The sequence below is a fragment of the Perissodus microlepis genome, chromosome 7 (assembly GCF_051167445.1).
Source record: "Perissodus microlepis isolate ML-2025 ecotype Zambia chromosome 7, ASM5116744v1, whole genome shotgun sequence".
Lineage (NCBI taxonomy): Eukaryota > Metazoa > Chordata > Actinopteri > Cichliformes > Cichlidae > Perissodus > Perissodus microlepis.
Window position 1 is genome coordinate 57,531,248 of NC_140467.1, and position 22,004 is coordinate 57,553,251.

General features: G+C 39.7%; 1 protein-coding gene across 2 annotated transcripts in view; it reads left to right on the forward strand.

Moving 5' to 3' along the window:
- Positions 1 to 22,004, forward strand: part of necab2 (N-terminal EF-hand calcium binding protein 2) — a 143,879-nt gene that overhangs the window by 54,153 nt on the left and 67,722 nt on the right. For both annotated transcript variants that reach the window (XM_084936230.1, XM_084936229.1), the window contains exons 6-7: positions 12,132 to 12,268; positions 12,682 to 12,806. In XM_084936230.1, the coding sequence (XP_084792356.1) occupies positions 12,132 to 12,268; positions 12,682 to 12,806 (262 nt within the window). The remainder of the gene's footprint in view (positions 1 to 12,131; positions 12,269 to 12,681; positions 12,807 to 22,004) is intronic.

Genomic DNA, 22,004 nt, shown 5'->3' on the forward strand with positions numbered 1-22,004 from the left:
TCTTTAGCTCTGCTTTCCATTGCTCACATGTAGTTAAATAAAGGGAAACTACTTACTGCCTTAAAAGATGGTGCCTCAATGATTTGAGTGACATTCAACTGCCAAAAAATATATATTTTTAACTGGAACAAATGCATCAAAAATTGTGATAAAAAATAAACCGTAATTATGGGGACCATTAGATTATCTCTCTTGGTTGTCCACTGTTTTGCTGGAGTGGCGCCACTATGGCTATTTTACCTCATTTGGGAATGACAGTCCTCCTGGCAGTGTCCACAAAATGCCTTACACACTGGCTTTTTACCCATCTGTGGGCCAGCTTCCTGTCCCTCTGAAACAGCTCTTAGTTTTCAAAGCTCTGTAAAAAATTCAGCTGAGGCTTCCCATGTGTTGGTTTCAAGGTTTGTTCGTGCTCATGTGTCCATTGAGTCTCTGCTGCTGAAAAAAAAAACAAAAAAACAGTGTGATGTGCCAAGAACGACAGTTCCTCCAAAGGCCACTAGAGTCAGGCTCCAAATCAAGTCAAACCCATGGATTGTCATAGACTGTTAAAATGCCCAACTTCATTGATAAAATCAACATGCTTATAACCTGGTTACAACAATAATTACAATTTTTACAGCTAATTTCACAACATGGTTCCTATATAGTCTAATCTTTGTGATACTGGTGCATTTTAAAGTATTTCTAATAGAATTATCTGCCGTGTGGTGCAAACTGTCCAAGAAGTTTATAATCTTGTTTCAGTGGGTCAGACTCAAGTATTTTAATGATTATATTGCTTAGCGCCAGTTAGCAGGGTCTGATGCTACACGTTTCAGTCAATGGGTGCAGCCTGCTTACTAAGCTTGCTAGTCTTAGCTGATAACTTAGCACTCGGTTGTCACTTCTGGCTTGAAAACAAAAAAAGGTCGCCTTAAAGCTGAAAGGCCACAAAATGTGGCAAACCCATTGGATTATATTATGGTGATTACACCCATCTTTTATATACAGTCTATGGTTTACATAGGTGAGATTGTTCACATCCTTAAATTCTGAATAGCACCAAATCACAACAACAGTTGCCTCAAGGCACTTTATATTGTATGGTAAAGAGCCAACATTAATAGAGAGAAAATCCCAACAATTAAATGAGCCCTTATGAACCAGCACTTTGGGAAAGTGGGAAGGAAAAACTCCCTTTTTAACGAGAAAAAACTTCCAGCAGAACGAGGCTCAGAGAGTAAGAGCTGGCGGCTGTCGACCGATTGGGGGTGAGAGGAGGGATACAGGACAGACGACACACTGTGACAGAGAGCTACATCCTCAGGTGAATCTCTGCTTGCAATTCCACTTAGAGACTTAAGTTTAAAGGAATTGGTAACCTCTTCTAAAACCCTTTTAAAAGACATTTTTTTAGCTTTGTGTTGATGTGATTCTGTTCTGGTTATTTTCTGTTACTTGCTTATTGAGTGTCACTAGTCTTAATATCCTTTGTAGAGGAAAAGTATAGGGTTTTTTTTCAATCTCTATATTGTGTTTTTCAATTTCCATACTTTGCATATTACTAACCCAGGAGAGTCCTGAGAGGAGGACTGTGTATACAGAATATTTCAGACTGCTTGGGAGCCAGCAATGTCCATATCTGACTGCCGTATTGCAGTATGATCACCACACCAGCCTTGAGATTTTATCCACACCTTTTTTGTTCAGCCTTGAACAAAAAGTAGAGGCTTTTCCAATCTGACTACTGAGCTCCAGCTCCAGAAACAGGGTGTCAGTGAGGACTGTCCCAAAGCATTTGAATTTATGGATGGTAGTTTGTGGAGGGGACTGTCAACACCTTGGCCCACAATATTTATTTTTTTAGGTACATGGTTAAGCCAAAGTGACTGTAGAGAGTCAGTCCATCAGTTTATTTGAGGCTGCGTTCACGGTGTGGGGGAACTACAGCTAAAGAGAAAGTCTCATACGATAACAGCCTTCCCCTTTATGCCAAAATGCTCATTCATATAATCTAATAATTCCTATAGGCGCATGATCACATAAATTATGATTAATACTGATTTATTGTGGCTTTCTCGAAAGTATCTTGTATCATCTTTGTTTAACCCTTTAAGACCGGTCGGAGCGGGCACGCTCCGTTTTGAGTAACTATTTTTAAAATTCCTGTAGAACTGCAACCACATAAGCTAGCGCAATTATTTTTTTTGCATATGAAACCGGAGGACTTGTACTCACATTTTTCCATCAGCTTGTCCTAAATCACGGTTTCCTTCCACATAGGGCATTGCAAATATTTCGTAAAAAGCATTTGCAGCAACAAAAACATAATATTCCAGAAACACGGTTTGCCGATCTGACCAGCTGTTCATAACACTTCCTACGTTGGAATAGACATCAGCGCATGTCCGCCATTACCTGCCCAAAACCGCAAGTGACGTCATTTTCGCGGAAAATGTAGTTTTTTACCTTCAGGGCCTTATAAGCTGATACTGTTGTTTTTAAAGTCATGTTTGACTTTATGCTTTTCTGTATAGTTTCAAATTGCACTGCTGGAAATAGTTTATTTTGATGCACATTTTTTGCAAATTTGCATTATAATATTTATTTTCGGTTTTCCTGCAGTATATAAAAATTGGTGTATCTCAAAAATAAAACTATGAAGACACTCAAAATAAATTTCCTGTGGTGGGAAACTGTTTTGTGCAACTTTTTTGTATTTACAGTTTTGAAGGATAAACCTCATAAATTTCTCTAACTAGAAATATATGTAAAAAACAATTATGAATTTTATTTGTAGTTTATTGCACTTTATTGCAATTTATGCAGTTACTATGGAGTTCATGGATACATATTATTAAAATTTGGGATATAACGGTTGTATTGATGTATAGCAACTTGAAATGCTCCCAAAAATGGCACTACAGCATGTAAAAATATAAAGTTAAGCTCTGGTGGACTTGGCTCTATGGTAGGTCTTAAATGGTTAAACAATCCGTAAAGATAAATTATCTAGCACCCACAACTGTGCTTTAAAAGCAAGGCTCCTAAACCAGGGGTCTAACTTGCATATTGAACCAAATACAAACACGGAAAGAACACAAGTCAAACATTTGAGGACATTTTAACTGTAACTCTCTCTTTTTTTTTCCTTTGGTGAGTGGCTGTGCAGTGGCCACAAAATCCCACTGAGAGAGTAGATTATGGCGGTGCACCCTGTGTGTATGTGTCCACCCTCAGGTTAGTGTCATGCTAATGGCCTGGTAGATGTTTTCAGTGGAGGAGAAGCGGGTGGTCAGCCATCCGAGTCCACCATTAGTGCTCAGTCTCACACACTCGCGTGCACACAGTGTACACACTCAGCTGAACTTTCTGTGGTCAGCTAGCAGTGCAGCTGGGATGTCTTAATAAGAAGATGGTCACTGGGAGTAAAAAAAAAAGGAAAGTGGAGAGTAATAACCAAGGAAAACAGGCTGAGCTGTGTGTGTGTGTGTGTGTGTGTGTGTGTGTGTGTGTGTGTGTGTGTGTGTGTGTGTGTGTGTGTGTGAGAGAGAGAGAGAGACTGACTGACTGCAGCTAAATCTGATTACTGAGGCAGACGGTGAGAATAGACATTTATGGGGAATATGTTTCTCCCTGTTACAGGTGTATTTGCTTAGACCTAGCTTCCATGCAGCTAAAATTGTGTTGCTTGGAGACATATTGACTGAGGTTGCTCTGATACGATTTTAATTGGCTGATGTATGAAGCTGAGGCAGGGTTGAGGCAGGGTTTTCGAATAGCAGACCAGCCAGGGAGATATGCTTATGCTTTCCAATCCATCAAACTTCTGTTATCCCCACAGGTAGAGGCCTGCTTTGGGAGACAATGTCGGATCTGCAGTAAGACTTGTGAAATAAAATTTGACTCGTCTTAAACTGTGAAATGAAAGGAATTAACAGGACTTCAACTGGCAGACAACTCAGACATCTGGTAACATAAACAACTTTTATTGGTTTCCATGGCAAACAAGATCAAACCAATAGAAAGTAATCTAAAAATAGTCAGCCAAAGAAGTCTCCAGAGAGCACACAGTGGTAGGCTGAGATGTGGGCGTTGTATGTCCTGAAGCAGTTTGAAGGAGAGTTAAAAGGAAGTGCAGGGACAGGAAACTGCTCACAGGGTATATGAGCTCTTCTCTTCTCTTCTCTTCTCTTCTCTTCTCTTCTCTTCTCTTCTCTTCTCTTCTCTTCTCTTCTCTTGTCTTCTCTCAGGGTAGCAAAGTAGCAGGCGCTCTGTGTTTCACCACTTTGACACTTTTGACTTTCTTCTTGTCTTATTATTCTTATGGTGAAACTTTGAGCTCCCCATGACTGTTAATAATCTTTTTTTTCTTCCATGCCAATCAGACTCCCAGTGTGCTGCACTGACCTGACATGTAGTTATATTTCTCGGGAGTTGTTCTTGCCAGGTTATGTGGAAGGTTGCAATGTAGGATTAAGAGGGGTTTCTGGTTACATCCTAAGTAAATTTCCCACTGAAGCATAAATCAGGCGTCAAGCGACGGGTGACATGTAGCAGAGCATGCTTCCTGGACACAAGCTGGGGCCTGATCCCTGCAAGAAATCGCTGGGTCACCCAGAGTTAATTGAATGGTTTTAAAATTTTATTTTGAAAAACAAAAAGCATAGAAATTTGCACAACGGTGTTAAATATTTCCCCCATAAAGACGACATTTAAGGACCTCCCGTGTAACCTTAATGACAAGTTGTAACACTTCAGTATATGTGTATAAAGATGTGGTTTGACGGCCATTAGAATAGTTTTCCAAGTATTCCAAGTGTCACTACATTATGATGCAAACCCGATCATTTTGTTCTACAAGCACGCCTGAAATATGACAGACAGAAACCACTTGTGTCAGAAAAAAATTCAAGGGTTACTTTTGGTTGACTTTCAAAGGGTAAAGAGTTAAGTTAACATAGTAGGACCTACTGAAGCAGCACACCACTGCACCAGCTGTTTATCTAACATGATACCATAGAACTTTTTTTTGTCTCTTTTTTTCACACCTGATTGCACATCCATTCCCTTCTAAGAGCTCTCACTCAATTTCTCTCCTTTGAGACTGATCGTGCTCCTTCACGCTAAGCTGAAGGATATAACGAATTATCAGTGGATCGATACCAACACTTACATCCTCTATGTCAGCCGTCTGTCTGAGAGATGGTCAGCCAGCAACAGCTTTGTCTCTGCCCTGATGTACGGTGAACTGTGAAGACCGTCGTTACATTATTAAGACTGAACAGCACCACAATCACAACTTGATTTGGGGCTTTACTAAAATGGGAGAGCCACTCACTGTTTCATCATGCAGAACCCAGTCATTACATCTTGGTGGATGCTGCTGTGAGCAGAGGTTCTTAGGTTAACCTCTTTTCTCTTCTCCCATTTTGTTAGAATTAATGAAGTCGATGTGTAGCTTTAAAGTGCAAGGGAAGCATATGGCAAATGGCCTGATGTTGTCTGCAAAGGTTTACCACACACTGCACTGAGGTTGTTTGCATGAAGTGAGTGAGTCTAATGAAGTCAATTTTGCAAGGCACGTAAAAATAAAGTTCTTACTTTACTGAACAGTGCATCCTTGGTATGAATTCATTAAAGGTTTTATCATTTTCTCTAATAATGTATTTCAGATGCTGCTATATTTCTTTTAATTTGCTGCCCCAAATCTCGAGCAGATACTTGGATGTGAAGCAGAGGTGATATTCTTACAGAGTTTGTTTCTACTGGGATGCAGGTTTTTATCACAGTTTCAAAGAGAGCATTATGCAACCTGGTTTGCCTTAGGTCATAACAGAAGGTAACTGTAGCCACGAGTAGCCACTCGTGTCAATCATACTGGAGATGAACATGTCACCACTGCCTCTCCACAAAGCTTTTGTGACCCCATCAGGGACGGGCTGAGGGTGGAATAATTTCCCCTAACTAGAACAACCTCTGTAATCACTGATTACCACCTACAATCTTCTGTAATCAGCCAGCTCCATCTTGCTACAAAGTGTGTGTGTGTGTGTGTGTGTCAGAAAGAGAGAAGAAGGGGGGGGGGGGGGGGGTGGCTGAACACATGCGTAGGTTGTTAATGAGGAGTTTTGTTGTAACCTTAAGAAAATGAGGGAAATGCAAGAGAGCAGGATGAAATATCACAGGCACATACAAAGGACTGAGTGACCTCTCTTACTAGTAACTGAATAAATTAGTTTTACTGAAAAAAATACTTTTGGACTATTTTTCACTTTTATTGAACAGTGGGGCAGAATCACACCCAGGCTCCTGCAGCTTTTTGCCACATTAGTCCCATGCTCAACCTGGTAAGTTAAAGAAAGACCTTTGTTTTTAATTTTTCTAACAACAAAGTCACCTCCGTGCTGGAATAAAAACTCTGTCAGGGCATATTGTTGCTTTACGCATATGCATTATTTCATAGGAAGTCTCTGGCACAATGCTGTTTGGAAGAGGCATCAAAATACAATAAAAATGTTAAGCCTCACCGTCGTGACGGTTTGAAGGAGAGCTTTGTATTTCAACACAGTAACACTGTAACTCAGTTTATCTATGAGATAAAGACACACTTATAGATGCTAGGAATAATACACAAAGCTAATTACCAGGTCGTGTTCAGGGAGCCAGCTGAGAGAGGGAGGGTGTATCTCCTCCTGGGTCAGTGATCTGTGTGAATTATAGATCACAGTTTTCATATCCTGGGTTTTGTAGCTGGGTCCATGTGAAACATTAGAAGGAGGGGGCAGGATGACTGAGGAAGAATGGGGAGGACCACGGTGGATATACACGCTACCTAAAACATGTTGCATTCACTGCATATTTTAAAGTGTTCTGCAGCTGTTTGAGCTGGATTAACATCATTAACTGGTGCAAATGTGTTTAAAAGTTTGGATAGTTTCAGATGTGTTAAACCAAATTTTATTAAAGTTTGGTAAAATGGCACATGTTATACAGCCTGGTGTCATACAGGGGCTCATCAGATGGCCTCCATTGTTAAGTCATGATCTTTAAAACAGTTTAAAACGCCCTGCACAGTGTTTTGACTGCTTTGTGTATTTATCAGCACCTAGTCGGAACTTTATGTATCTGTAAATTTTCTACTTTTGTACTTTAAGGATGCATAATGACTGTTCGCAGCATTAAATAGATCGGCAATTCTACGAAACAGTTGCTTTATGTACTGTTAGCATTGTAGCAGCTGTCTTCTTGGTCGTATTTTTCCATCTGTACTTTAATAATGGTCAATAAAAAAGGTTTATTTAAGTTGTTTCTCAGTTAACCTTGTTAACACATACATCAAGCACTAAAAGTAGAGTTGTTAGTGGTGTTGAAAAATAATGCAGTAGTTTTTATTCATCAGTAAATTCTACAAAGGGAAAAAAAAGGCCAGTATTCAGTGTCAGCACCCGCTGTATTTAAAACAGCACTGTGTCAAGGTACTTGTCAGGAATGTGTTTTTACTTTTAAGTGCCTAAACTTTAAAGGGACATTTTCAGTAAGGACACAAACGTGATCTCTTATAACAGCCTCATGTCACTGAAAATGTCCTGGAAAATGATTTCTTGAAAAAAGCTGAAAAAAACTCTGCCTGCAACTGTAATAGCATAAAAATATATTTGTTATACTGTTTACAGCCCCGGGGCCTCTTGTAGTGTTGCTGTATCTGTTCTGTGTGGCAGGTTTTCATAAATGGAGCTGAGCCATTGCTTTTGTTTTACACACTTCTGTGCATTGCTTTACACTAATCGTGATTTTCAATTTCATGTTTACATCGGTTAATTTGAATAAATGTAATTCTTTAGTGCAGCAATGACAGAAAAAATGGGGGAGAGAGGGAGAGATGGGGAATGGTGTGCCACAGAACTGTTAGGCCTTAAACGCCTTGGCCATTAAGGCACTCCATTTTCTCTGAAGTTATACTGGTGGCATGTTTTTGGATACCCAAATTGAGAATTTTTTGAATTCTGCACAGTGCCTTTAAAATTTCATACTTCATATTCTTGGTAGCTTGTGTGTCCCTACAACTCTCCAGTTTGTCAAATCTTATTTTCATGGTTTGCTTTGATGCAAACCTTTGCAAGTAGTGCCCAAATGTTACAGTTATGATCAGTGATCTTGCATACACGTTCATATGAGCTCATGCACTCTTCCATTTTATGTGAGATTGAAATCTGTCTTCATGTTAGGTTTATCAATGCTTAAAAACTTACATTGACATAATAAGGTAATATATATGTATGGGGTGACACATTAAGGATCAGTATCGACAAGGAAACAAATAAGCTTCTTGTTGTTTGTGACACATCCATTCATTTCCATCCAGTCTGTGGATAATGGCTCTGTTAATAATAATGGATTGCATTTATATAGCACTTTTCTAGGCACCCAAAGCGCTTTACAATTCCACTATTCATTCATTCACTCACTGGTGCAGGCAAACCACAATTGTAGCCACAGCTGCATTGGGGCAGACTGACAGAAGCGAGGCTGCCATATCACGCCATCGGCCCCTCTGGCCAAGTAGGCGGTAGGGTAAAGTGTTTTACCCAAGGACACAACGACCAGGACAGAGAGAGCTGGGGCATCAAACCGGCAACCTTCCGGTTACAGATGAGCTTCCCAATCCCCTGAGTCGCCCTGACTTGTGTTAAATCTTGTGTCTGTTTTGTATATGAACATTTGGATAATTGTGCTAAGGGCAGTTATATCTCAGCCTTCATCTATTATTTTGCCTCTACCAACTAATCATACCTCTTATATCTTAGCTCATTCTTCTTGCAAATCTGCTAATTTATAAGGCACATGCCTTTACATTTACCCAGAGGGAATTTCCTACCAATATTTTTTTTGTTTGCTATAAATGCTAGCACTCAGCTTGTCTAACTAAAGACAAAGCATGTTGAATATACCAAATAAATGGCAAGACTTTATCAGCATTTTCCAATTTAAAGACTAAATGTCCACAATTGACTCGCAGCGCCCTCATAAACTATTCAATAAAACTGATAAGATTCTCATTTTTCATTTCTGTTTACTCAGACGTGTATCCCTCTTAAATAATTGAATCTCAGCGTGGTAGTCATTAATGTGTCATCGGCGCCTCCTGAATAAAACAGTAAGTACAAATTGGACCACAAGCCTAAATTCTGTAATCTGGTTGCTGTTTTACAGATAGTTGAGCTTTTATTGGATGCTTTTGAAAATCAGAACTAGCTGACTGGACTATTCTGCACACAGATACGGATGAGTTTGGCTCTTTCAGTGTATGCTTGCTTGTGTGCATGTGTGGAAGTCATTGACTATCATAATGGAAGTCAATACAGAGGCCTGTGTGATTCGCTGTCTCACAGGAGCGTTTGTCTTTGATTAGAGTGCAGCAGAGAATGGGTGAATGCACAGGAACCTTAATTGTCTTCCTGAATCACTGCACTGTGACTCCTGACAGTAAAGCTGACATGACCGACTGACTCCACTCTCTAGAGTACATGTGCAGTCAATTATGGCCTGGTGTTCAATAGTCAGGTTTTCATGTATTATTCTGAAAAGGTTTTGGCCTTAAACATGTCTTAAGCAGTTAATGAAAGCTGGCAGTTTTATTTCTTTGTCACCGTTGCCTGTCAGGCCCCAACGTTAGCAGCAAAAATAGAATTCAAATTCTGTCACCATCTCTTAAGTTTGCAGACTGAAGACATCTGGGTGAAGCAAATTGGTTCAGCTGTGTCCAGTTAGCTAATTAAGCTGAAGTTGCTCCATGAGTTGGTGGAAAATACTTTGGTTGACTTTGAAATGTTTCCAGGTGATTAGCTTTGACGCACCATAATCTCGCCGGGGCCTTTCTGTGTGGAGTTTGCATGTTCTCCCCATGTCTGCGTGGGTTATCTCCAGGTACATCAGATTCCTCCCATCAAAGACATGCAGTTAAGTTAATTGTCCATATGTGTAAATGTGAGTGTGAATAGTTGTCTATCTCTGCGTGTTGGCCCTGCAACAGGCTAGCGACCTGTCCAGGGTGTACCCCGCCCCCCTACGGTAGCTGGGATAGGCTCCAGACTCCAGAGGATGGATGGATGGATGGATGGATGTTTTTTTGATGCTTTCCTCCCTGGAGATCCAGTACCACCACTACCAGATTTTATCTATTCTTAAAATGCAGCCTGATGCTTTTTTCTTTTCATTTTTCTACTTTTAAGTTTGCCAGACATGGCACATTCATCAAATAGACTGCCTAGTACTACTATGTTTATGATTTATTGGGCTTTATTTTTGCTATAAAATATGTTAGAGCTGCAGCTGTGTATTTCTCCTTCTATATTCTGACTAAAACATCTTCAAATATGTATAAATAAAAACACTTCCATGCATTTTCTTCTACTGGTCCAATTTAGGGTCTTCAGGGCAGCTGGGAACAAAACTCCCAACCAGCAAGTGGTAAGAGCCACAGTTTGCCCTCGATGGGTTACCGGGACCTAAATTACTCAATCATATGGTCAAATATTGGTACAGTAGAAATAATGAGGGTTAAAATTTTAGAAACATACTCTTATTAGTTTCGCTTTATTTTACATACATGTTTACATATACTGTAACCACTAGCCTTAGAAATAACTCTTCAATTTCTTATACAGACATGCTAATGTTCCCAACTTGGAGCAAAAATGAACTATTCGTGTCAATTTTTTATAATTTAGATTAATTTTTTGAGAGAGAAAGAGAACAAAGAAAAACCAAAACACTACCTTAAAGTCTTTAAATGCAAACTGTAACTTGCAGTAAACTGTAAAGTACAGCCTCACGCACACAGCTTGAAATCCAGAACTGATAGATGTGCTGCGACTCATTTTGAATGGACTGGCTTTTTTTAAATTTATTTAAAGCACACCCTCACGCCGTTAAATAATTAAGTGGTCGCTGTGATAAGGTCATCAGAGTTAAAGCAGGAGTGCCAGTCTTATCTGAAACACTCAACTCCTCTGATAGTTTGCTGTGTTCACACTATCAGCGGAGCAGCTCAGGGACGCTTGCTTTGATGCGTTCACTAAGATGTCACTTGTCTTTTTTTTAGCTTCTGTATTTGAAAATGTTTGATTGAGGTAAAAAAAATTAAAAACTTTTCCAAATTTTCCACATTCACAGGTCTGTCATGTATTATTGGATTCTTATTTATTTTAAATACACTTTCGTTCAAGGACTCATAGCCACTCGTGACACAATTTAAAACAGCTCTGGGAAAGCTGAATACCAACAGACCGATGCACTTCATCTAAGGCGGCTGGTGTAAATCGGGTGGATCAGTATTGTAGTAGAACGGTGAATGATGCTGACAACTGATGACTTTATTGATCCCTCTTCTTTCTTGCTGCAATGCCTTTGTGTATTGCTAGAGAAGAAGAATATTGTTTCAGCGGCTTCGTGTCTTTGTCTGCTGAATCTGAACTGAAACAGTAGGAAGTAGGAAGTCACATTTACAAGATTTACAAGATTTCCATAATTCAACATTTCCTTTAAGGCAAAAGTGCTTCTTAATTTCTAAAAGTAAAAGCTTTATTTATATATATCATTTACAGTAATTAGCACACACAGCAGAATAGCATCAAACAGTAGTGGCCGTGTGGAGAAAAGCCACAGTCTTCATTTCAAGTTTGTGAAAGACAACGCTTGTCTCAAAGCTTCAGTGACACCAACCTTTTTCTTTTTCACTGCAGCTGCAACACACTACATCCACAAAGTCAAATAATCAGCTGTCTGTATAGACGTCTCAAGTCATTCATTATCCAATAATCCATTACCAGCTGTCATGTTCTCCAAATGCAGTGCACTAGTCTGTTTTTACTTGTTATTTTTGCCTCCCTAGCTGCTGTCTGTCCACTGCGAGAAGCAAATCAACCATTAAATGAATGCAAGGAAGGAGCAAAATAAGATTTGAGCTGGAAAGTCTCTTCAGGATAGTAACGGACAGGAAGGCTGCAGTGCTGCGCTGTGATGTGTGAAAGACATGATGAAAGGGGGAAAAAACATTGACTTCACAGACATTTTGATGTTACATCTTTTGACAGAACAACTCAAATTATATATGACACACGCTGTCAATCCTTTTTTTTTCTCTCCAGGTGTATGAGAGGGGAACCAACGTGGAGCAATTTGTTACCCGTTTCCTGCTGAAGGAGTCAGCCAATCAGATCCAGTCTCTCCTGAGCTCTGTGGAGAGTGCCGTGGATGCCATTGATGAGCAGCACAGCCAATCAGGGTGAGCCAATGAGGGGATCGCTGGCTGTTATGTGTGAAATTGGGAATGTGCAAATGTGTGTTTGTTCGTGACTGTGCACATGTGTCACGGTATTATGTGTAAAACTCAGATTGTCAGCGGCTGTAATGGGAACCAGGCAGTGTTTCAAGCACAAATCGTCTTTGGTTAAAACATCTGTCACTCTTGCACGCACACACAGAAACCAATTTTCATCTCCTTCATCACATTTTCATCACCTTCTATCTCACCTTCATTCCTCTTTTGTATCACTCGTGCGTAAGCCAATTCTCCAAATCCAAGGCATTTTATTGTTTTTTTGTCTTCTATTCTCTGTTCCTCCTCCTCACTTTTTTATCTAATTCTCTTTTCCCCCTTCCCTCCTCTCCATCCTTCTCCATCTCTCTATTTTTCAGTCATCTACCTGCCAAAGTGAGTCCACGGATGTCAGGGAAGCACTACGAAAACACTGTCCCTGACTATCCCCCTAATAACAGAGTCAGCGCCAGGGAGGCTGTCAGGACCATCAATACTGCTTCAGGTGACAACTGCAAACACACACACTAAAGCACACGCTGAAGATTGCATGACTGGAGGCCATCCTTCATGTAATTAGCTTCACATCCCATCCTTTTAGCAAGGTTACAGCGTTCTGACTGAGCAGAAATCAAACTCTAACTGTTACTCATCAATTTTACTGCACACACACTTATCCTTATGTAATTTATGCTCCATTGTAAAACACATAAATCAGCCACCTGCACAGGTCTGATGCAGCTTCCCCGTAGCGGAAAGGCCAGTGCAGAGAAATTCTCATGGAAATGAGGGAACGGGTTTTTGAGGAGTCAAGAGCTGAACTAAAAGCAGGGGAGGAAGACGGCGAATAAAGAAAGTGATGGCTAAGGAAGAAAAGAGAGAACATGGGGAGTTTATTTTTTGTTCAGCATATCCCACAAGGTGTTAAAATTTAAGGGTAAGAGTGTGTTAGTCCACTCAGCACTTGACTGTCTGGTGATTTTCTATATGAGGATGTGCAAGAGCACTAAAAGTTCCTTTTTTCTCTCTCTTTTACTCTGTTGGTCTTTCTCTCTGTCATCCTTCACCAGCTGGTAGTTAGCGCAACACTGTACCCTCACTTTGACACTTTGTACCCTTCAAACAAATTGCTTTTCCAAAAAGTGACACCTCACATTTTTTTCAATATGGTTTTTGTACTTTAGTCTAATTACTTTGGAATTTATTCGTTGAGACATGTACTTAAAAGTCAGGCATTTTCTTTAGTGAATGGACCCTGAAATACAATAAACTCTTGGACTGCTAACAAAACTTTATGCAATGTCTGAACACTGAACTCTTGACGTTATTCTGGCGTATTATGCCAGAGATCCAGCTCAAAGGGAGCTGGATCTCTGGCATAATACGCCCCGATGACTTTGCATAATCCTCCGAAATCAACAACAGTGGAAGTGGTGCCACGTTCTGTTGTCCAACCTTTGCCTTAAATCTAAAAGCAAAACATCTACCTTGAAACAACTGTGTGAAATGTCTGCCTTGCCAGTGAAATGATGTGAATTTTAGAGATCTACTGCTTCACTATCAGGTCTAGAGAGCCTGTTATTCACTTAAACAGGGGGGCCATGCCTGCAGCAGACTCTGTGCTCAATGTTGCTGTCACTGAGTGGGCCACTGACACCTCCTGCAAACTTGCATAAAGTCATTCACATAAAGTGAGGTTCTGATGGTCTTTATCACCACTGGGTACTGTTAAATGTCCTTCCTTCTGCTGGGCACTGCCCTGGTCATTCTGAGCACATGCAGCTCCTGTTAACAGTGCCATAAACCACAGAAATCTCCCAGCATCCCAATCCAGTTATGATGCTGATATGTGCAGAAGCACTCCTTTAGACAGGGACCTAAATTCAGGGACTAATTTATCCTTTTTCAGGTATTACGCTTGAATGTTTAATAGTGATTTATTATTCCTTTGCACATCCTCGCCATCCCTTTTGTCGAGTTGTCCTCCATCACTTCATTGATATCTTTTTTGATTTTCTTTTCAAAACTTTTTAACCATTTCTAGCCAGTGCGGTAGTTGCCCAGAGTTGTTTTGTTGTCAGAGCAGCTTCGTTCATTCGTTCACTCCCAGACTTTTCATTTGTGATTCTCAGTGACCTAAATTTTCAGAATTCATGATGGACATTATTACAGTGTCCCAAACTGCCCGTGCAAGGTTATAATCTAATGACACCAGTCTGTATGTATCTGACCTTAATTATCTGTCACTAGCAATGTGAGCCAGCTGCCACAAAAAGTTAGGTTTTGTATCGCCAGGGAAGTGTGCAAATATTAGACTTCTTCACCTCCCTCTGTGTGAAATCGAGGTGAACCTTTAATGCAAATGCACACTTGAGAGGTTGCAGCTGTTTCTATTTTGGTATATTGCAGTTTATGCCAGATGGTTTCCAAGCTGAGCTTCACATGTTACAGAGCCAAATGTGCAGAGGTTAAATGTCCCTTGTCTGACGATTGGTCGTTCCAGCACCATAGCTGCATTGTCACAATCAAAGCTCTTCTGACTTCCTCCATAAAGCGAGAAACAGACTATCATCCTACACGTGTTCCTTACCCCCCACGCTTTGGCAGAATGCAACAACAGAGTGTTCTCATTGTCAGGCTTCATCTTTTCAGATGGGAAAGTACTGACAGAATGACATTGTCTGTTTAGACTCCGTACATGGATGTGCCTCATTTTTCCTCACAAATAGATATGTGATGCCAGCCTCCACATGTTACAAATGACTCGTCCTTTGCCTTGCAGTATATTTCCGAATCATACAAAGTGCCTGCCTAGCTTCTTCATCTTCTACAAATGTGATTTCGGTGCATGGATGGGTGCCATTCATGGTTTCTTTAGTTTCATGTCACTGGAGGACGATGATTTCCTGCATGGCTTGTGAGCAGAGAGGCTCTTTCTCTGATTCTACGAGGTCATCATTTGCCAAGTTCTCTATCCACTCTGATAGTCCTGAAGAACATCCAGCACCTTCCATTTGTCTTCTGCTCAATTCTGACAGCTACAATCAAGAGTCATGTCCTCTAGTAGCATCTTTAGCAGGTATCCAATACCAGTCCCATTGACTCTAGGCTCCCAATTTGAATTTTGCATTCATCATATAACTGCCTCAGTGCACCAACACTGGATGAGTGACATTCACTAGCTTTGACATATGCGCATTTCCAATGAGAACCTTCTTTCTAAATCTACTTTGGAGTATCTGAACTGCAGAATTGTAATTATTGTCTGTTTGGGTGAGCCCTGCTGCTATTTTTGCAGATGTATTCGGGTAATTTTCTTGATACTGCAAAGGGAATTGCTGCTATCTCATAGTGGCTCCAAAACAAGAAGAGGCCCTATGCTTGAAACGAGACATTTTCTCTAGTCAATGTAAACCAGGAATACACGTATTTCACAGGCTTAACTAGTTTCCTGTGTTTAGAAAGTAATATCCTTACATTGCTAGATAACTTATAAGAGCATTATGGGTAGTGAAGTCCTTGTAATCAAATGTAAGGCAATTATTAGTGCATTAATTCACAAATAAACTGTACATTGTCTTTCATTTACTTTTTTCACAGCTCTTTTAATTGGATTATTAACCTGTTAATGATTCTTATGAAAGAAAATACAGATTATATAGACATATATATTTGATTAAAGTAGTCATAACAGTGTCATCACAAATATTCACAGGGAAGAGTGAAAAACAGATAAGTGGAGGCTCAGGTGAGAGGAAACCCTCAAAGGAGGGAGACAACCATATTATACACGAGCTCAAGCTGACTCAAAGGCGGGGATCTGACAGATGACAAGATAAAAGTCAGTAATCTCTGTTTTAATGTACAGAGCAGGGATCATACACATGAATGCGGCCCATGAAGCAAACATGGCAGCAAGTGACAGGCGAAAGAAAGACATGAAATCCAAACAATGCCTAATGCTATCAAAAAACTGTCAGGAGGGCATGGACAAGAAATACCCCAAAGCAAAATAAAACTCTAGAATATGAAAGATTAAAGACAGTTTGGTAAATATGAAAAGCCACAGGGGAGGTGTATGTGAAGATGACAGGATATTTCAGAAAAGGCAGGAGCATTAACAAAGAGGACGTGAAGCTGAAAAGGGTACAAGATGACCTGGGTTTACAAAATAAAAAATAATTCAGTGTATGGGTTATTCGATATATTTAGAAATTATCAGTGTTAGTCGAAGTTCAACACTGTTACCTCAAGGTCTTTATGTCATTTTAATGACATACAGTAAAATTACAGTACCCTCTACAGTTGTTTACAGATGTTCGTCCTCTTTAAGCTGTTGCAGTGACAGTGTTGTCTCAGCTCAAATGTTTTGTTGATTTATTGACTTGAAAATTTGAATTAGTTTCTAATATCTTCTATTTGGTTAAATCTGACAGACAATTGTGAAGATGTCAAAGCCATTACTGATTTATTTTGTTATCAGTGCAAGAGAGAATGATCTGCTGGGGTTTAACTAAATGTTGTGTGGCGATCACATAATATTAGTCTGTGACGGGTGACTCTGCTGTTAGGAGTAGCTTGACTTGTCTCCTTAACTGGTCACGCAGTATGAAAAATATTCACTGTCACAGCATGTGGCTGAGGTCATAAACAGTGCTCCAGTTTTGTGTGGCATGGCCCATTTTGGCTAAGACTTGAACATAAAAAAAAATTAAGCCTATATGAGTTTGTTGCCATGACAGGTTTTTGAGATTTAGTACCCCCTCTGCTGCAGTTAGGTGAGAAGAGTGCTGCTAATGGCTACCTTGGTGTCAGTAAATCTCTGTGTTTCAATGGGATGCCATAGACATACATACAGATATGGAGAGCTGCAGTCAGGCTATGAGACAGAGCGCTGATTTGTGTTGACACAGCTTTGTCATTCTGCCAAAGTTTGTTTACCTTGTGGCTCAAGAAATTCTTCCTCATGCATGATACACACAGTGTTACAGCTACTTTTTGCATTAGTCAGGGTAATGTGCTGGTACTCCCGGCCCACAGAAATGTTAATAGACGTGTTGCACTGTAGCAGTGGATATCAACTACTGTTGTAGTTTGGAGTCTCAGATTGTACAGTAGGTAATGTTAAAGCATCGTTGATAGTGGTATTTTTTTTCCTGCTCATATTTCATGGTATACATTTTTAAACTGGTGCCTTTTTCATCATATTGTAGCATTAAATAAAAAACGTGATACCATTTTCAACATCGAAATAATCAAGCTCAAGCTCTAAGCTAGTTAGTTGTAAAGACTGGAATAGATGTTATTTCAAGCTGCGTGCATTCACGGCCACTCGCATAGTAGAGGTCCTTCCATACAAATTTAACAGCTAGGTGTTTAGTACCGCGCAGCCAGGCAGAGAAGGTAACAACTACAGGCTTAATATTGTCTGTTTGATAGCTGTGGGGCTCACGCTGGTGACACTGCTCTTGGATTCATGGTCACGTTCATTTGTGTGGAAGCCTAAGGAAGAATGCTGTCAATAGCTTTAGCATTTGTTGTAACTTAATTTCTAAGTTGTTAGTGTATTAGATGTGTTATTATGTGGATGCCCAAGGACTGCAAATGTAACTTTACTAGTAGCTAAATCATCTGCAATATATCTATTTTTCTTTGTGTGAGAAAAAGTGTGTCTGTTAAGGTTCAACTAAAATGAAATGTGAAATCGCCTGGAGGTTTTTTCTCCTTCTTTGCTCAGGAGTTTCTTAAATATCCCTGCAATCACACCATCGCTGTTAAGCTTCAAGCTGCTAAACTGTTGATTAAGATTCTGTGCAGGACAAAAAAGGGTTATTTTTATTGAGTTGTATAAATTCTTCTTAAGAACTCACTCTTGGATATTTGGTCATTAACCCTGATGCAAGTGCAGATATTTTTGTACACACTATGGGGAAGAGATGACACAGATCATTGACAGTGACATATTCAGTGTGCTGCTGGATGCTGGATAATAAAGCAGCATCTGGTGGATGTTGCATATGATGTGTATGTATAATACAGTGATTCAGTCAAGGAAAACATTGATATTTTTATCTTCTTTATCCAAAAAATCGAAAACTTACAAAACGAGCTGTAAATTAAAAAGATTGCAGGAGCTTTAACACTAAACGGAAGGTAAACACAGGCACTTACTACTCATTAATGTGACTCTGTACCTTTGTGTAAAAGAGAAAACTTACTAATGTCATTAGTAACAACTTATGATTAAAAACCGTCTTTGGTAAATCAGTGGAGCATCTTAGTTCATGAAGAGAGTCTGCACCAAAAGCAAAAATCTACTGAATTTCATCTCAGGTTTGCTTCTTTTTTGCTTGCTCACAGTGAACGTTTAAAGCCCATCAAAGTGCATATTATATATTTTTTCTTTTTTCTTTTTGCTCATTTGATGGGAAAAAAAACACATTTAGTGCCGAGTAATCTCTGAAGAGTTTTATCCAAAAAGTTTTTGTCTTTAAGGATTAGCTTTTGTATCATTCTTTGTACACGATACACTTCTTCAGTGAGGATATAGTCCAGTTTACTGGCACTGTTTAGTGTTATTATTCTTAGTTATGTAAATTACATTCAGCACAACTTTTTTTTTTGCATCTATCTGCAAAAAAAAGTGTAATTATTGTTGCTTCAGCTTTTCTGCTTCTCTTGTTTTTCTTCTGAGGTAACCAAGTGCATAAAAAGTAGTTGGATAGTTTTACACGGATGACAGTAAAATGAAATTTTAAAAAAAGTTTTTCAGTTCAAGTTCTTCGTAGAAGAAAAATCAATTTGAGACTTTCACAAAGGTGACAGCACGACCTATCTGTTTTTCAGTTCTTCCACTTTGTGAATCCAAGCAGCTGTCATCTGTCGGAGTGTGTCCTGGGATATGTTGGGAACAGAAAAGGCCACTGAACAGCATGATGCAGTCACAGGCCTGGAAATATTTGTGCTGAAAATTTAACAGAAAAATGAAGTTTGCTGTGCTAGATCATACTGACTTGGTACAAACTGGTCACGTTCTGGGCACCATCTGCGGAGCTCTTGCTCTGAACTAAAACCTCATTTGTGAACTTCTGTTATAGCACTGCTGGGTCGCCTTGCTTCAGGCCAAAACAGCACCCAGCAAACAGTCAGACACATGGTGGGCGACGAGCTCAACGTCAAACTAAATGATAGCTCATTTTCTTGGTGGTGTAAAAAGGCACATTAAACTTGTTTTAGTGCTCATGTCCAACTATGAGCATCATCAGTTTGTATTTCAGCAGCTCCATTAACAGCTATTCAATAGCAGCAAGGCTGGTTGCAAGTGTTTGTTACACAGTCCTATATTTTCAGGAGCCTAAATGTCACTTCATGGGTTTCCATGGGACTGTGCGTTTCCACCTCCTGATGCTTGGTCAGACATCGCCTGAAGGCTCTGGCAGTAAAGGTTGTACCTGCATCTGTCTTCAGATGTTGTTTTGGGTCTTTCTGCCCACTTTTTACTTTTATCTTCTTTAGGTGAAGTACATCCACAATGGAGTTGAAAGCAGGAGACTGAGTTGGTTGTTTCAGAATATTCCACTTCCTGACCTTGAAAAAGTTCCTGGTCATTTTCACAGTATGTTTTGGCTTAGTTTCCACCTATAGTCTGAGGCACTTTTCACTCAGTTTTGCACGCGTGGCTGAATTTGAGCTATTTCCATCTTCTGTCACATCATCAATAATCACTGACACAGCACCACTGCATGCCGTGCATAACAGTGCCCCCAGTGTTCACAGGTGAAGTTGTATGGATCGGATTGTGACCTTTCTCCAAACTCTGTCTCTGTGTAATTCTGTTGCAGGTTAGTTTTATCTGTCCAAACAGCACTGTTTGCCTTTTTTGAGATATTTTTATGGCATTCTCCAGTCTTTTGCTTTTCTCTTTTTAAGACCAGATGACACATTTTGTAGTGAAATGTGTTGAACCCTTCTGTATTTTTCTGAAAGTCTGTTCTTACTTTATCTCTGATGGATTTTTTGTTACTGGTCAGGCTAAAAGCTGAGTGTTTCACCCAAATTGAAAGTGCTTTGACCAAATGTTGCCACGGAAGCAGATGCTTCCAAATGCAAGTGACTATGGCTACGTCCACACGTACACGGGTATTTTTGAAAACGCTGCTTTTTCTGCCTTTCATCCACATGTAAACGCCATTTTGGGTTACTGAAAGCCGAGATTTTTAAAAACTCCTGCCAGGGTGGAGATTTTCAAAAACTCAGTGTTTGCGTTTACGTGTGGATGAGGAAAACGGACATTTAGTCACGCAACGTCAAAGGTGTGAGTCTTTTTTGACGTCACGCTGTGCACCACGTTGTTTATCCCACGTTGTTGAGATAAATTTCTACAATGGTGGATATACACAAAATACTGTTGCTATTAATCTTACTATCTGCAGTTTTTACATGCTTACATATACACACGCAGTTACTGTCCCTCCATTTAGAAAGACAGAGGCATCAGAGTGAACTTCGGACGTGGCTTCTACATTCAGCACAGACGCTTTCACAACTCAAATCCCGACGCCAACGTCATCGTCGGTTTTGAAAAAAAAAAATTTTTTTTAAATTAAATTTATGTATGCTGTATTCATTTTGTCCATTGCTAAGTTATGAGTCTACACCAGCCATATATTTTACAGCGCTGTGACTTATAATTATGAATCACTCAGACTAATTTAAAATTTTCAGTTTCTTTCTTTATTGAATAAACTCTGGCCAAGAGAGCTAATGAGACAAATCCAAAATGTTTCCTTTAATTATTAACATTTGAAATGATGAAGGCACTTGAAAAGCAATACAAAATTGACTTGCCTTCAAGAAAAACACAAAAACTTTTCAGATGTACTTAAGGTTTACTGTTTCCCTTACAGGCATCTAGACTTCTGATTGGCCAACATTTCTACACAGTTAGGATTTGGTATGTTCTCGCGTTGGACTTCGTTTTTCGTTTCGATTTTTTCAAAACTGCACTTGCGGATGGGATTTTTTTTAAAACAAAAAGGGAAAATCTCTGTTTTCAAAAACACCAATGTACCCAAAGAACAAAAGTCACCACCTGTTCCACATTCCAAAACTATTTTTGTTTCCATGGGAGTGTGCATATTAAAGAGCTTCAATTCTTGTAATAATATAATATAAAAATATATAATAATATGCAATATATTATTCCATAATATTCAGTTCAAATTGAAGCTATGAGGTGATGACACTTGTGGTTCCTGGGCTATTTAATAGTCGAATGGGAGGCAGGCCCCTCTGTTATGAAACCAGCTCCCAGTTTGGATTCGGGAGACAGACACCCTCTCTGCTTTAAATTAGGCTTAAAACTTGCCTTAGGTCTGAGTCAAGTGACCTTGAATCCTTCCCTAGTTACACTGGAATAACTAGCTTTGGGAGTTTTTCTTCTTCATTCATTTTTTTTCACTCGCTATGTGTTTAAACACCACTCTGCATTTAGTCATTAGTTATTATTAATCTCTGGCTCTCTTCATTAGCGTGTCTCTTCCTCCCATCGTCCCTATTTAGTTATGGCAGATACCTCTCCCCGAGCCTGGTTCTGCTGGGGTTTCTTCCTGTTAAAAGGGAGTTTTTCCTTTCCACTGTCACCAGAGTTCTTGCTCATCATCTGATTGTGGGGGCTCTCTATTATTGTAGGGTCTTTACCCTG